Source organism: Grampus griseus, assembly GCF_964374135.1.
Source record: "Grampus griseus genome assembly, chromosome: 17".
NCBI lineage: Eukaryota > Metazoa > Chordata > Mammalia > Artiodactyla > Delphinidae > Grampus > Grampus griseus.
The window spans coordinates 76,266,725-76,284,636 of record NC_139011.1 but is presented as its reverse complement, the minus strand read 5'-3'; the positions used below and the strand labels follow the sequence as shown (position 1 = coordinate 76,284,636).

The following is a 17,912-nucleotide window of genomic DNA, read 5'->3' as shown; positions in this document are numbered from 1 at the left end:
GCAGTATAGTTGGTACCAGGAGTGGGGAATGGGGAGTGACTGTCCAAAGGGCACAGGGTTTCTGTTTGGGCTGAACAGGTTCTTCAAATGGATAGTGGTGATATTTGCACAACACTGTGAATGTAAATGCCACCCAATTTTACACTTAAAAATGGTTGAAATGGTAAATTTGTTGTGTATATTTCATCACAGCAAAAATTTTTTTAGAAAAGGAAAAAAAGTAGATGCAGCACACCGTCTTTCAGACACGACCAATTTATTCAGGAAACTCAAAGTTCAGTTTGGCAAAGTATATCCAGGGGCAGGGTTTGGGATGATCATGTCATCGGAGGCAACCACATTTTCTAGAGCTATTTGGCCATGGGGTAGTATCTGAAGGAAAGAAAACAAAACTTTAAAAAATAATTTAGGGTGTGTGGGTGATAAAACATAAATATTTGCAGAGGAAAACAAACAACCAGCTTACACAACTGAGGCACGAGAAACGCTGACGCTAGTAGAAACCCTTTATTCCATTTAGTTCGACAGACATTAAGCACCTAATATGTTCCAGACACTGGGGTAGCTGCCGAGGCTGAGGTGGAAGTACAGAAATCACCAAGACGTCATCCCTGACCTTAAGAAGTTTACAACAGCACGTGTAGAAGTGAGGGCTACGGGTGAGAAGCCAAAAAGCCTGCTCAGAAACCTGGAAGGAGGCTTAAGTCGGGACCCTCTTAAATTAGGTGGTGTGGGTGAGGCAGGGGATAGCATGCCAAGCAAAGACAACTCTGCTGTCTAAGCATGTCTTGGCAACCGGAAATGGTCTAGTTCCTCCACAGCTTTCAGTGTGTGAGAGGGGAAGGGGTATTCAAAGGTATTTAGTTTTATTTTAATCCCTGTCATCATTAGCCCATTATAAGAGATTGACTAGGAAGTGAAAATGATTAAAAAAAAAAACCCACCACATCCAAGTTTGAAGAGGCAGGGACATAGACGGGAAATACCGTTTCATAGTGTTAGTGTAAACTCAACTGCTTGTGTATATCCATTTAGTAGCTTAAGTAAAACCATCAAAAGAGGAAAAAAAACCACTGGGAGCACCACAGTTCATCATGGCAGAACACAGTCTCTCCCGTTAGACTATAAAGATAGTTTTGGCTACTGCCAAGGGTGGATGCAAGGGCACAATGGAAATTGAAGTCCATATTTTACACACAAATTAAAGTCTATAAACATTTCAAACTTAACTGAACATAGATGACGAAGAGGGCTTAGAAGAGATAATTTGGGGAGACAGATGAACTCTTTGTAGACTGATCTAAAGATGACTTGGGGTGCTGTATCTCCTATTTTAAAAAAATACAGGATGAACAAGTCTGAATAATAGTTTACTATATGTATAACATACATCTCAAAAAGAATTCTAATGCAACATACTACTAATCAAACATCACAGTTTCTGCTTTTGCAATTTACACAAATTACCTGAATTTTAATACTTTAGGGAACCCTTACAAACACAATACACAACAAGTTGTAATATTATTCATCATCCTTAACTTCTGAAAGTTTGGGTTATATTATTTTATCTTAAAGGAAAACTAATATTTATAAATCTCATTTTCCCACAGAATTAATTCATCACTCATTTTAAAAAATAATTTTTAAAAAAGAAGCTTCCCTGTAAGCCTTTATCAATGGTAAATTGGAATGCAAACACCTGCCAGGCTTTGACGAAATAAAAATAAACAACTTATTATGACCAGCACCTCATAAAACCAAAACCTCCTTTTGAAGTACAAAGTTCAGTTCTTCTTGCCCTCTTACTAAATGCTGATCCGAACCCTCCCCGATCTACGAACCATTCTGGTTTATGTCACAGACATACAGTATTTTTTAACATTAAGAAATTCTTGACATGATACCATAAATAGTTGTTAGAACCAAAGTGACTCAGAGTACTAGAACAGATATAATAGCACACTGAAATAGTTTAAGGGTAAAATTAGAAAAAAATATCTATCATGGTCTTATTAATTCAAATTAAAAATCAAAGGATGAAGTATCATTTCAGACCTATATACATCAAGATGCCAGTTCTTATAAAAATGCACTTTAGTTGTATATGCAAAAATAATTTTATATTAATTTTATTTAACTTTAATGAATTTTCCCCAACTCTAACATTAAAAACATAAAAAGAACTTAAATTTTAATGGCAAAAGTTCCTGTTTTCCCCATCTATTAAAAAGAATTTTGTTTTCCCTTATTAACATACAATGCCCTGTTGTTAAGGCACAACTTGTTTTTAGGATAAAAATGAAACCATAGGTTTATTTTACACAACAGTTACAAGGCAGACTTTTGTAGGCATATGCTGAAAATAATTAAATAAGCCTTAAATTCAACCAAGATCTAAACTGAAACATCACTGCTTCTGTCCACAAGCAGCCACCACACAGCCGGAGAAGTAGTTGCAACTAGATTCCAAACAGTTCCTGTTTTAAACCTGCCAGAGCTTGTCTCCAGAAGGCCATTTTCAAGCTGTTATCAAGGAGAGGCAAGCCGGATATTTCCTTTTCTGAGGAACAGGGGGTGGCACTCCAGCTTTCTTTACTTATGTTTAAGCTAGGAGAGACAGCTGTCACCTTCCAAGCCCGAGTAAAATCCAACTTCTGAATTAAACATCTGAGACAGGGCAGATGCCTGCTTGGCATCCTCCCTTGGCTACCCTTCCCCTGGGCTTCCTTCTTCCCTAGTCTTTTCTTAGTCACTGCCCCTCCCACTGCCTCTGACTCAATTTGCACAATATTCAAAGGAAGCACCCAGAAAACAGGAAGAATTTGCACAATTACTACTTAAAACACACAGACCAAGACGCTTGTTACTTCATTATACAGCCATAAACAATTCAATATTTAGGATCAAAGAAAAACTCTAAAATTGGGGAAAGGGGACGATTGAATAACAAAGACAAACATGACCCATCTTGTAGGCTCTGACACTCTCAACTGAAATAGGGATACAATATGAAAACTCATAGAGAAAGCAAGTTCTCTCCAGCAGGCAGAGCACAGCCAACTCTTGTATTTTCTGCATTTTCATTCTTTGAAGGATGGGTCAGAAGAAACGCTCTGTAAAGACAGAGGACTTGGGTTATACTTGACAGTTACTTTGTGGTTTTAAAGGTGATTTTCCTTTACTTTTCGAGGAGTCTTTGAAAAGTAATTTTCAGCTAGGACTCTGCCAGGACGACTCTCTCCATCGGAACTTTACTAGAGTCTCCGTTCTGCCCTAAGATTTCAGCAACCAATCGTGGAGATGTAGGTCTATGAGACAATTCAGGGATTAAGTGCTGGGGAAGAGTATACTGGTGAAGAAAGAGAAACAGAAATAAAAGGAGAACATTAATCAACAGGCTAGGGTGATAGGGAACAAGGTAGAGACAAAGAGGGGCTGAGGAAGGGGACAGTTGATGGATCCTGAGGTTATCAATGTCAAGATGAGGGAAAGGGAGACAAGGAACTGGGGAGGTGAGGATCACTAAAAGTAAACATTTTAGAAATAACTGTATTTATGTCATTCTTGGGAGATATTATCTGTCTCACTTATTCATGAAGGTGTTTTACTGGTATGTCCTGGCACAATAATGTCTTACATAAATAAATATAAATACTGTTCTTTGTACTTACATTAGTTCTATAATGTATACTGACTTTTAGAAACAAAATGTTTTAAAATGAAATTTTTATAAAAGCACTTAAAAATCATTAGTACTATAATATACCCAACAAATCACAAACATAATGCATTTAACTGTCGGCCAATATCTTAATTTTTGCACACAACAAAGCCCTTCACAAAGTCATTATCTACATGTGGTTTAACAAAATTAAAAATAAAACCAAAGCACCATGCTTGCTAATATGAACTAGTCCCATTTCCTAATATGCTAGTCCCTTTTCCCTAAGTTTGACACATTACAAAGAAAACAAATGTTTGTACTACAGGACTCTGGAAACAGCATATGCCTTTGCCATCCCTCCTGAGAAAAAGGATTTCCTCATCTCGTTGCAAAAAAAGATGCAGTCTCTAATATTCTGCTCAGAATTCCTAAGTCCTGTTTAAATATCAAGTGTTCCAACTACCAAAACTTTGAATGAATTTTCATGAACAAAACCCTACCTATCAAGGCCCATTACCCTACCAGATTGGTGACCAGTTGCTAGAGACTGGGTGGTAATGTGTGTATCACACTAGGTCCAATTCCCCAGTGAGGAATAAGGACCTTGGACAGTGTAATTTGCAAACCTAATGTTGTGAGCACATTCCACCAGGTGAGGATGCCCATCTTTTGGTCAACTTTACCTCCAAGATTGGAAAATAAATGGAAAGTTGATTTAGAGTTAAAAAATCTAAAGAGAAAAAGAAAGAGAGAGAGAGGAAGGAAGAAAGATATAAAGAAAAGAAACCATGAAACCACAAGAAATGCCTCTCCTTATCAGTGTTATGGAATAAAACCATAGCAAAGTCATGTGAAATAATGCTACTGTTTACCTGAAATTTCCAGCTATCACATTCAGAGAAATCAGACATCCCAATGGAAGATATCCTACAAAGCAAGGTTCAAATTACAGTGACACAGTGAATATGTCACAACCTTTCTTCCAACCAGATTCTGCACACTTGAATAGGAAAAAAATTCAACAAAAAGTAACTCCAATCTTCATTTTTTTAATCTGAAGGGAAGATACAAATTATCTCAAAAGTTAATACTTAGTTTGGTTAGGTTAGATCCATTTATTAATGGTAAAACTAACCACGGCAAAAGCAACCTTAACTTATTCTTGATAATGAGAGAATCTCTATACACAAACCTGGCAAATTTTTTAAAAAGTACTATAACAAGGCTTTTGAAAATAATAAAAGCTAGCTCAATTCACATAATGTCAAATAACTTTCAGTTAATAAGAGGATCATTTATATTTTTATAATGCCTTATACAGCATATTTTATCCCTAATGAGAAAATATACCAAATTCTAATGCTAACCCTGAAACCTTAATCCAAACCTTACAAGTTAAAGACTAAATGCTGGTCAAGAGGGAAAGGATGGAACCATGCACCGTCCACAGGGCAAATGAAAACTACCAGCAAGATGGCAGAAATGTTGAACCCATAGGTACAAACACACTTTTCTTTATAAAAACAAAACAAAACACACACACACAGAAATTACAGTTACAATGCAACCATCATATATCTATACTCGCTACTAGCTGGTGAACCTGTTATTAAAATTTCAAAGAAAAAAAACAATTTAAGCTTTTTCTATTTTAATCCATAAGAAATATATTCAGTAAGTGATAGAGAATTTGTTGCATATTAATGAATTTGTAGCTTCTTGTGCTTTCCATCTGAACTAGGGGTAAAAACCCCCAATTATTTTATTTTCAATGAGATATAATTGTAAAGTAATATTAAACATCTACACAAAATCAATCCTTTCTTCAGCCCAATTCTATATGAAAGTACTAACAGTGAAGATTCATGATATTGTGTGAAAATGGTGACTCATAACAATGTAGACTCGACTATAGATTTTAATTCACAAATATATATATATGCGCCTTGTGTATGACAACTGTACGAAAATAGTCTCAAAAATAAAGACAATACTTGAGACAGGAAGCAACCCATTCTCCCTGATCTTGCATCCTATTACAGGGAAAATAAGTCTCTGATGCTTCATAAATACTTTAAAAAGTTCGGGATGGCCTTAACCATGCAGTCTCCACCAATGCCTTGAAGCCTCCAGCGTTCCAGGCTGACCGTTCAGCTCTGGAGGAGCGGTGACCTGTAACCAGCGTGGTTTATTTATGTCCTGTCTTCTCTAGACTGGGGAGTTTTCTGACCAGAGCTTGGTGGTTCATTCTGATGCTGGCGAGGAGCCCTCCTTCAATGCCGTCGGAACCCGTGTAACTGATTTCTTCCCCACTCAGGGTAGTCATATGCCCCCCAAGGGCTTTTAGGATGGCGTTGCCAGCACATATATCCCACTTTTTGATATATGTCACATGGATATATAGATCAGCTTTTTCTTGACTCTTATCAGGCACATCCAAGAGTGCTAAAACTTTATAACCTACAAGATAAACACAGAATTTAGGTTATTGTCTGAAAGATTTGAAGAAAGGAGCTTACTGTTTTGAGTACATTGTTAAAATAACAGCACAGGGTGTGCAGGAGATCTCTGTACTATCTTTGCCACTGCTAAGTCTAAACTTATTTTTAAAAAGTTTTTTTTTTAAGTAATAGCACAGACATTAAACCCAAATGAGCCAAAAAAAATACTGCAAAGTAATTTATTAAGCTGTTCTCAAATACAAACAAATATATGCCTATAATATTTTAAATTTAAATCCACTTTGTGCTTGTCTTCTACGGGGTGATACCTTCAACATGAATCGTCTCCTATGGACTATTAAACTAAAGCTAAACACCCACAGGTTTCCCTTGAGTCTCCAGGAAGGCTGGATTTGAAAGAAGAAAGCACAAAATAATGCTACTATCTTAAGTCTTTTTTGTAATGAGGCAGAATTTTAAAAATAAAATAAAACAAACCCAGAAGAAACTGGGTCTAAAATCTAGTTTATCCCATTCCTACTGGGCATTTTGGATATCACCTTTCCTAACCAAACTGAGAGTCTGTAAGAAAACAATAAAGCCATGTTAAGAAAGACACGTATAGGTCAGCAGTAAACGAAAACTATTAGGCTTAAAGGTTAAAAGCACTACTTTTCCCTTTATTACTCTGCTGAAAAGGTTTTCAAACACAAATGTTTCCGACTATAATTTGCTATTTGTTTGAATTACAACACTTCTGCCATATTAAACAACACTCAAAACAAGGTGGGCAAATGGCCCAGGAACTAAGTCTGGGCCACGGCCTGCTTTTGTGCAGCCCTCGAGCTATAGATGGTTTTTCTTGTGGGTTTTTTTTTGGTATTTTTAAAGCATGGTTAAAAAAAAATCAAATAATAGTATGCAAAAGAGATCATGTGACTCACAAAGCCTAAAATATTTACTATTGGGCCTTTCAGAAAAAGTCAGCTGACCCTGAGCTAGAACATAGGGAATGCAACAATACAGGATCTGCATTAAGCTGGATGGGCACTAGACTCTGTGGCTCCTCCCAGACACGAAAGCTGAGGAGTTCAGGGGCGTTAACACTGACCAAGGGGTTGGCCGTTCTAGTAACACTTCTGATGATTCCTGGCACCCTGCTGCTAACTAAAGCGTCGTGATGTGCTGGATCTTTCTTCTTCTCCTTGCTATTCTTACAGTTAAACTAATAGCACAATTATTTCACCATCAGATCATATATATAACAACCATCAATGTCAGAAATATGCTTTTGTAGTATTCGAGGAACAGAAATCACCATTGTGAGACTGTTTCTATTGTGAGACTGTCTCTACCAAGGAGGCACGTATGACTGAATCCCACTCTCGAGATCACCAAGTAGGAGACCATGCCTGTCTTGAAAGCCCACTGTCCATTCTCACTTTCTTCCCAAGGATGGGCCAACCAAGTGTGCCTCCTGACATGGCCTTGGCCCCACAGGGAACACTGCACAGGCACCGCAGGGGAGCAGGAACATACCAGCACCACCCGCCGGGATGATTGTGGTCTGGTTTCCGAAAGTCTGAAGAGCAACCTGCTTGACCATTCCTGAATGTGAGCGAGACACGACGATCCTCGGGGTCTTCTCGTTGTAAGAAGCGCGGGCTTTCACATTTGACCCATGGTCTACCATCGCCCAAGCTGGAAAGAAAATGTAACAGCCAGTAATGGCACTGAAGCTTTTAAAACCAGAACTCAAAGTACCAAGAGTGACTGAAAAAAAACTTCTTCCAAAGAATTACTCATACTTTTTTCCAAAACAGGAAGCTTTCATTTTCTGAGTACAAGAGTAACATGTTTATTTTTTTTACAATAGTCACATATTAAAACAAAACTAAAAGAGGCTATGCAATCCTGCCCAACCAGAAACAGTGACTATTAACTCCTCGGCTTAAGAAAGCCCGGGCCCCAGAGCTCCCTGTAGGGCACTGCTGAGTCTTCACTGGGACCATGCTGCAACTCAACTTCTCCTCCCTCCCTCCCTCCCTTCCACAAATCTGATCCCGAGAGCACTCTCTAGTAAACATCCTGCACTCTAATCTCCACCCCAAAGTCTGATTCCTGGGCAACACAACCTGCGGCAACCTACGACATAATTCAAAATTTAAAAACGACTTTTCTTCTATAGTACCTTTTCGTCTGATATATTCATGGTTTCAATTATTTGTATATTGGCTCAATTTCCTAATGAGCTTTATAAATATAAAACAGCCAAAGAGGTAAGTGAGTTAGCTTTACATACCTGCTACATCAGAGAGTATAAAAAGAAAAAGCACTAGATTTCAAAGTAGACCAGAAATTTTTAAGATGAGGAGATTGCAGAGATGGCTTGAAATGTTTTTCTTGGTTTCGAAGTTTTCTTTACTGACTACCAAACTCTACAAGAAAACAAACTTCCTCATAAATATCTCAATGAGATTACTATTCTAGTAGTCACTCACTGTGAGATAAAATATAGTCCACCACAGCTAGCAATGTAGGCAGCTACGTTACCACTTACTCCTGGCTGCAGAAAAAAATTTTTTAAATGAACAGAGTCTAGGTTTCTGAGTTCCCCAAGCTGACGGCAGTCTCTCAGATTCTTCTCCCACGTCTTTCCAAAACCACACACAGCAACAAAGAGAACAAAAACAGAGTTAACTAATACCTAAAGAATAAGTAGGAGACAGAGGATAGCTATAAACACAGATTTATCAGAAAGAAGGGGAGTAAATACCAAAGATCAGCAGAGTAAGTACCGCAGCTGACCCTGTATAGGGAATATGGCAGGAGCTTCATGGAGGTGGTGGCAAACTCAGACAGCAATAGCCAGAATCCCTCCCCAGAAGGAAAGGTCCCATCTAAAATGAGAACTACTGAAAGGAGGCCTGAGACTTGGCAACAAAGCAGTGGGTAAAGGAGGCTCGGAGAAGACACGGAAACAAGGGTGAAGTCTCAAGAGCATACTGGATGAAGAACAACATCTGTTAGGACGTTTCTCTAAGAGAGACAATTTGGAAGACGGCAAAGAGGACTAAAAAGAAGGACGGGGTTGAAGGTAAGGGCCCTATTGAAACAAGAAAGGGTCAAACAAGAAAGAAAAAATGTGAAAACAACAAAAAAAGAGGCCTACTAATAAAGACAACGCCTTCCTCACACTAACATTAAAGAAAGCTCGTAAACCAAGAATTACCCAAACCTCTGTCCTGCTACCACCCTTCCCCCAATTCCACAGAAACTGGATCAAATAGATATAAGAAATATAGAACTGCAATGTCTATTGAAAAAGAAAAAAACATAAGGAATGACGACTAAAACATTTCAGGCTACTTGAAAATTTCTACAAAGCAGAGTTAAGACTATAATGCAACATTGCAACACAGTTAAAAATAAACAAGCAACAAAAAAATAAAAAGAATGCTATGGAACAAATAAAAAAGAACAAATCAGAAGAGGTAAATAAACAATAGGAAGATATGAAATGGGAACTCATATAAAACAGGAAATAAACTGAAGAAAAAAAAAAGGACAGGGCTTCCCTGGTGGCGCAGTGGTTGAGCGTCCGCCTGCCGATGCAGGGGACATGGGTTCGTGCCCTGGTCTGGGAGGATCCCACATGCCGCGGAGCGGCTGGGCCCGTGAGCCATGGCCGCGGAGCCTGTGCTCCGCAACGGGAGAGGCCACAACAGTGAGAGGCCCGCATACCGCAAAAACAAACAAACAAAAGGACAAAATCATTAAAGGCTTAGTACTAAATCACAGGATACACAAGGGACAATAGAAATGCCCAAAAGCATAGAAAGCAATAAGAAAAACAAAAAATAAATGAGACAAGTAAACACATAAAAGGGACCAGAGTAAAAGTGATCCATATGGAAGCCAATGAAAGAAGAGTCAGCATACATACATTAGGAGTCCATGAAACAGAAAAACAAAGTGAAACAGAACTAATCTTTAAAATTATGATTCAAGAAAATGTCCTTGAAATGAAGAGAACCTAAATGTCCACATTGAGACATAATATGGAGACAACTGCCCAGAATGCCAACTCTGAATCTGAGATAAGTCAGAGTTCTTTTATGAGACTCTAAAGATAATGTTCTTTGGCATTCCAGGCAAAAAGACCAAGCTACTTACAAAGAACAGAAAATCAGGTTATAAGCCTTTTTCTCAAGATTCAACACATGCCTACACAGATGTCACACCAGTTCAAGAGTTTATACCATTTAACCAAGAAAAAACGGTGTATAGTGGGTTGAATAACATCCTACCAAAGTTCAGGTCTACCCTGAGCCGTCAGAATGTGACCTCATTTGGAAATAGGGTCTTTGCAGATGTAAAGCTGAGGTCATAATGGATTCGAGTGGACCCTAAATTTAATGACTGGTATCCTTATAAGAAGAGGAAATGCAGAAATACAGAGACAAAGAGAATGTGAAGAAGGAGACATGAATTGGAGGGAAGTGTCTACAAACCAAGGCAGACCAAGGAATGCCTGGAGCCACCAGAAGCTGGAAGAGGCAAGGAAGGAGTCTTCTCTTGAGTGTGACACTGTCAACCACTTGAGATCAGACTTCTGGCCTCCAGAAATGTGAGAATATAGTTCTATTGTTTTAAGCCACCCAGTCTGTGGTAATTTGTTATAACTTCCCTAGGAAACAAATACAGTTTTAAAATACATATATTTTATAACTAGCCAAGTGGTCTTTCCAAGTGTCAACGCTATAGAAAAAGCTTTTCCCATGTAAGAACTCAGGTAATTTGGCATTCATGAGCTAGCTCTTCTAAAGTAATCTATTAGAGGACAGGCTTTATCCAACCAAAGATGATTGAGGAACTCTCAGCGGAAGTACTGCTGGTAAGCACTGAATAAGTGTAACTGTGGATTTAAGAGAAAGACAAAGATAGGAAAAAGGTGTAGAAATGTTACCTCATAGTTGATTACTGAGAGTTGAAGGACACCATTTAAATCTGAAGATTTGAATAGTGGAGTAGAAAGATAAACATCAAAAAAATATGATTGACTAACATGGGGATAGTTGGTCAAGAAGGCTAAACTAAGCTAATTTAATTGCTGCTGCTAGGAGAGAACCAATAGGTAATACCTGAAGAAGATGACTATATAGTGGTTATTTAAAGAGAAAAGTATATATTAAAGTGTTACTAAAAAATGCAACAACAGAAGAACAAATTAAACTTAAAAAATAATAACTGTAGTTTGAGTCACATTGAATATATAAAAATCCAGGAGATACGGATATTAAAGAGAGAGAGAGAATGCCTACTCTTGCCCCAGAATAACATCTGTTTGCACCGGAGGTGGTTTTTACCCTAACCCTAACTTGAAAAATTGGTAAAGGAAAAGAGTACAGTGTCTTTGAGTAGAAACCATGTTTTACAGTAAATAAATAACCCCAAGTTGATGGAGAACTTTCTCTACAGAACTTCAGCTGACATACGTAGAAAAAAACAACAGAATTGAAAATCCCATTTTACATCTTAAATAGATCTTAAAACTATTATATGGAAGGTTTAATGGAATCCTGATTTCAAATGATGCCAAAATCTCTCTCTAGATTACCTGCTGATACCAAGAGAATCACCATAATTTTATAACTGAGAAGTCTGGTCATGACACCTTAACCATCTTATTAACATCATTAATAGTGAGATGACACATATGTAACATAATGTGATGCAGTAGGAAGTACATGAAGAGTACCTAAAATGTGTTCTTGAGAAAAATATTTAACCTTAATCCAATCAAGCCTCCAGACCTGTTACACTTTATAAGAAAAAGAAGATGAAAAATAAACAAGTTAAACAACAGCCTGGGAAAATAATGAGAAGAATCCAAGAGGCAGGACATTCTATGACAAGGGGCCTGATCTCAACAAGTCAATGTCTGGAGATAAGGGGGACTGGGGGCTGTTCTAGGATCTACATTAGAAGAATTTAACATAGCAACCTAACAACCAAAAGAAATGCTTGTCCTTGACTGGATTTTGGTCTGATGTAACAGGTTGTAAAATCCAATTTAGGAACAATTGGGGGAAATGTGACTACTGGGTCAATTATGGAATATTTCTTAATTTTATTATTATATTAATAGTACTGTTCTTGTTTAGAAACATGTTCTTTTTAGACATGCATATTGAAATATATAGGGGTAAAATGTCATGATCCTTGTAATTTTCTCTAAAGTACATAGGTAAATAAATAAATAAATGAATAAATGAATAAAAGCAAATATATAAAAATGTTATCAACTGTTAAATCTGGATGGAGTACATGAAAATTCATTATAATTGGGTTTTTGAATTATTCGTAATAAAAGTAAAATAAGAAATGAGAAGCAAAAAAATCCTCTAAATTCTTTTTAGAGATGATCAAAAAGTTTTATTAAGAAGTGAATTTACAATGCTGTATCTCTAGAGGTCAGTATTGTGTAAGAGAATAAAGACTATATCTCAGTAGATAGTACAAGAGTAATTTTAGATAAGAATGATTAATTTAATATTAAAAATATATATTTCAGATCACATAAACTCAAGACATTCAGTCATAACATTTATATGGACAAAATTATTTCAAGCCCCTTAAAAAAATACAGTAGGTGCTTAAATAAATATAAGCGATTGATGTTGATGATAAGGCAGCAGTGATAAGCTAAAACAGCAGCCAACAGAATATGTTTAGTCTATAAGACATGCTAACAAAAAGTCCAGTAGGAAATAGAAAGTGGTTGGTACTTTTCTACACATACTTCAGACATTATCACTTATTTTTATAGCTACAAATTTCCACTGAGTGGATATACTACGCCTACTTGATATTACTTCATTAAAATATGTACTATTCTAGTATCTCTTGCTTTAAGTATTTCACTCAGTGAATTAATTCTAATTAAGTCTGAGAAGAATTTTGATCAGCTTTGTTCTAACTGTTGCCAGCAACAATAATATCTAGCTCCCATTATGGTCAAGTGTAGCTAAATTCTGGTAAATACACAATACTTGACAGTTTGTACTCTGCCAACATCAATATACAGTCTGGATGTGAAAACAATAGTCCCAAAGAGGGCACAAGCCAAACAAACCTTCGATCCAGGAATGGAAGGTCAACCCACACCTAATTAAGGGCGTATTGATTCTTTTGGAATGTTTGCTGACTAGAAGCACCTTATGTTCCTAAGCCTATGAGGGGGTATATCGTATATTCTGATGGAATAAAGGTTTTTAAAAATGGAGGTTTTATTATCGCCATTCTCCCTCCTAACATGAACAGATGTGGAGACCAGGACCTATCGGCCTCTCTGATATCAACTTTCTCTGCATTTTCTCTATCCCACTTCTAATTCTCTTTGGGCAGCAGGCTCTGTTGGCAGCTAAGCACGCCACGTGACATTTGGCCAATGAGATGAAGCGGAGGGCTTCAAAGTCAGTCTTTCCAAATAGAATATCTAAGATAGATCTTTTGTCCCTCTTCTTTGCCCTTTCTTCCTGCCTAGAATAGAGCCATGGTAACCGGAATCGCCCATTTTTGTGAGCAAGCAAACAAAATGCCACCTTCTAAGAAGAAAGAGCAGAAAGAGGAGTCAGGCATTTAAGAGGATCAGAAGCCACCGAATCACTCCTACCCTGGGCCGTCTTAATTAGGTGAGAAAAATAAAGCCCTTACTTGTCTAACCACTGCAAAGACGATTTATTTTATACGCAGCTAAAGGCAGTCCTAACTGACAGAAACAGGCATGAGGGACGCTGTCAGAAGAATGAGAGGATCTCAAAGACTTAAGCCCTGTACACAATCTTTATGTGCCTCTTTTCTCTTTTTTATTAAAAGAAAGTCACCTATTTCCTATTTTATATTCTTTCCAGAGTTACTTTGAGACTGAAATGAATTTATGTCAATACACTTCACTAACTGTGAAAATACTAAACAAATGTAAGATACTAATAAGGAGTGGATGGCTCTTACAGTAACATTTTACTGTATGGTTTTCTCGATGAGAGCTGCCTAAGGTCCTTTTCTCATCTACAAGAAAGACAACATTTTTCTTTGTCCCCCAGAGTTATCGAAAGGTTCAAATGCGAGAACATAAACTTGTAAACACCACACACGTGAGGACTCATGGAGTTATTATTCCGAAAGCGGTGTGATACACCATTTGCATGGAATTCCTGGGGTGGACTCCTCTGCTTTAGCTGGATGATCTTGAGGAACATATCAAATTTCTGAGTCTCATTTTCTCACCTGTAAGTGCAATGCTAGTAGTAACCGTGTCCCTCCCTCAGGAGCTGGACAAAGTGTAGCAGTACTGCTACATTACACGCCAATATCCACTCTCCCTGTGTTCCCTGAGGGACAGAGCCCCTGAATTTCAGCTTGGATAGCCACTGAAAATAAAGACTACATTTCTTCACCTCCCTTGTGGCTGGATTCCAGCTATGCTTTGGTCAATGGATGTGAGCTGAAGTGATGTGTACAACTTACAGGTCCAACCCTTAGTGGGAAACATCTTCCGCGTCTGCCTTCTAGCCCTCTCCACTGCTGCAAAGTGGATGAAGCAGTAAGCCATCCTCAGTCATGCAGATGAGGGCAACTAACTTTAGTACAGCAAAACAGCAAGAGAATTTGTGTGAGAATTTGGTACCAGGGAGCTGCCATGGTCTGCTGACATACAGGCTGCTGGAGAAGAGAGAAATAAACTGTTTTGTTCAATCTCCTGTATTTTGGTACAGATTATTACACAGCTTCAGCTAGAAGTCTAACCTGTATAATGACTAACTTGGTAAGGATTAAATGAAATATGTGAAAGCAATCCATAAACCATTAAGCAATTATGTAATTAATCTTAAGGCACACTACCACAGTAATGGCATGAAGCTGCTGTAGCTCATCAAACTGTCAATTGAAAAAAACGACCTGAATTATGAAAAGGAGTTAAAAGGTCAGATACACAAAGCAGATTTCGTTTTGAAATGCAGAGCCAATCCTCACATATATGTTTAGCCTATCTCAGAGCAGCTAGAATTCGAGTACAAGGTTATTGTGCAAAGCAAATAATCTAGAGTAATAAAAAATTAACTTTGTCTCTATTTCTCTCCACTTGACAGACAGCATTTTTATGCAGTGTCAGCCACACCAACGAGACACGATGGATGAGGCTGGAGTAAACGATAAAACTATACGGATGCCCACTGTGTTAGTTTCCTAGGGCTGCCATAACACATTACCACAAACTTGGTGGCTTACAATGAGAGAAATTTATTTTCTCACAGTCTGGAGGCCAGCAAGTCCAAAATCCCGAAGGTGGCAGGGTTTGTTCCTTCTGGAAGCTCGAAGGGAGAGTCTGTTCTGCGCCTCTCTCCTAGCTTCTTGTGGCTGCCAGCAGTCTTTGGTGTCCCCCGGCTTGCACGCATCACTCCAGGCCCTGCCTCCTAACACATCGTCTTACCCCTGGTATGTCTGCGTGCTCTCTGTTTCTTCTAAGGATGCTCGCATTGGCTTAAGGGCCCACCCTAATGCAGGATGAGCTCATGCTGATATTTACCTTAATTACATCTGCCAGGACCTTATTTCCAAGAAAGGTCACATTCTGAAGTTCTGGGTTGTTATGAGTTGAACTGTTTTCCCCCGAAAGATATGCTGAAGTCCTGACCCCCAGCACATCAGAACCTGCCTCTATTTGAAAACAGGATCATAAGTTACTAGCAGATGTAATTAGTTAAGAAGAAGTCATGCTGGAGTAGGGTAGGCTCTTAATCTACCATGACTGTGTCTTTATAAGAAAAGACACACAGACACAGACACGCAGGGAGACACAACACACACCGATGACAGAGGCAGAGACTGGATTTATACCAAGAAACCCCGGGGATTGCTAGCAAACTACCAGAAGCTAAGAGAAAGATATGGAAGGATTTTTCCCTGTAGGTTTCAGAGAGCATGGCTCTGCCCACACCTTGATTTTGGACTTCTAGCCTCCAAACCTGTGACAGACTATATATCTGCTGTTTAAAGACACACTGTTTATGGGATTTTTAATGGCAGCTCTAGAAAACTAATACAGGGATAGATGTGAATTTGAAGGAGACATTATTCAGCCAACTATAACTGGTCATCAGGGCTGCTTTCAATACTGGCAAAGTAGATACTGTCCCCATCAAGAACTTCATCATCGGGCTTCCCTGGTGGCGCAGTGGTTGAGAGTCTGCCTGCCGATGCAGGGGACACAGGTTTGTGCCCCGGTCCGGGAGGATCCCACGTGCCGCGGAGCGGCTGGGCCCGTGAGCCATGGCCACTGAGCCTGCGTGTCCGGAGCCTGTGCTCCGCAACGGGAGAGGCCACAACAGTGAGAGGCCCGTGTACGGCAAAAAAAAAAAAAAAAAAAAAAAAAAAAGAACTTCATCATCTTAGAGAACACTGGAGTCAAAAGGGCCATAATCCTAGCCTCAAGTTTTTGACGGGAGTTACCAATTAAAAGTATGAGGATTCCCTTCAGACTGTCAGCAATACTGCTTATACCACTAATTGTTTCCCTCCACTTCACCACCCTGAAAATTCATGGTGTCATCGTGGACTTGTAACCCAGAGTGCACACCATCACTGATATCTGGAAGACCATGACTAGCCTCTCTGGCAAAGTGCAGATCCCAAAATGTCATCCCAGGATTCATTAGCTCTGACAAGGCTTTGGGCAAGGTCATTCCTGAGCTGAATGGCAAGCTCTTTGGCATGGCCTTCCATATTCCCCCTCCCAACACGACTGTCATGGATCTGACCTGTCACCTGCAGGAAGCTAACAAACATTACGACATCAAGAAAGTGGGGAAGCAAGGGTCTAAAGGAGCTCGGAAGGGCGTCCAGACCTACAGAGGGACTGGCCTGATTATTAAGACTTTCACAGTGATACGACCCAACTGTAACGCTGAGACTGGCACTGCCCTTAACCACCGCAATATGACGCTCATTTCCTGATATGACAACAGGTTGGGCTAAGTCCACTTCACGTGGATCTCAGAATGTACACAGAATCCAATGTGTAAGAGCCCCGGACCTTATCCCCAGCAACAGCATGACAGAAGCAGAGAGGAGCTCAGCTGCTGGGGAGTCCATGCCCAGTTGTATTCCCCGACACACTAAGAATCGTTCATCTTCATTTAACACAGTTTCTGTTCTCTGAACAAGGTTTAGAAAGCTCTGCTTTGCCATATATTATTAGTACCAACAATAAAATCCTCACTGTATCCAGGGAGGGGATGAGGTAGGGTAGGGGACTGACTTGAACAATTACTGAGCCACAGCTGAGATTCCAACAGGACAGTAAATACTACAGACAAATGGTTTAATAACGTTAACTCTTGGAAGCTCCAGCATATTTCTTACCTGTGTATTCAGAAAACGGCTTATGTATTACTCCTAGCACAGGTTTACCATTTACAGCCACACACACCATAGTAGTAACATACTTTCGAAGATCCTCTACAAGAAAAAAAAAATCCAGTAATAAAAATTATTATTAAAATAATTTTAGGATTGAATTTAAAAATTCAATTTTTAAAGCATTTAGAATTTTAAAAAGCATTTAGAATAGTCCCTGTGCAAGGGATGTGCTCACTAAATATCATCATTATTATATCATCAAATCAATTGCACTCTAGGAAAAACTCTTTACAAACAAACCCCTCAATATTCCATATTTCTACTATTTCTGCAAAATATTGTTTTATAGTTTCAGTTACTATCAGATATACACACCTAGT

General features: G+C 38.7%; 1 protein-coding gene across 1 annotated transcript in view; it reads right to left on the bottom strand.

The window, feature by feature from the left end:
• Window positions 1-250: 250 nt before the first annotated feature.
• The window catches only part of BPNT2 (3'(2'), 5'-bisphosphate nucleotidase 2), a 31,993-nt gene continuing 14,331 nt past the window's right edge, over window positions 251-17,912 (bottom strand). Inside the window, exons 3-5 of the mRNA XM_082674634.1 lie at window positions 17,536-17,631; window positions 7,648-7,809; window positions 251-6,127 (exon numbers count right to left, since the gene is read on the bottom strand). Of these exons, the coding sequence (XP_082530760.1) occupies window positions 5,856-6,127; window positions 7,648-7,809; window positions 17,536-17,631 (530 nt within the window). The 3' untranslated portion in view covers window positions 251-5,855. The remainder of the gene's footprint in view (window positions 6,128-7,647; window positions 7,810-17,535; window positions 17,632-17,912) is intronic.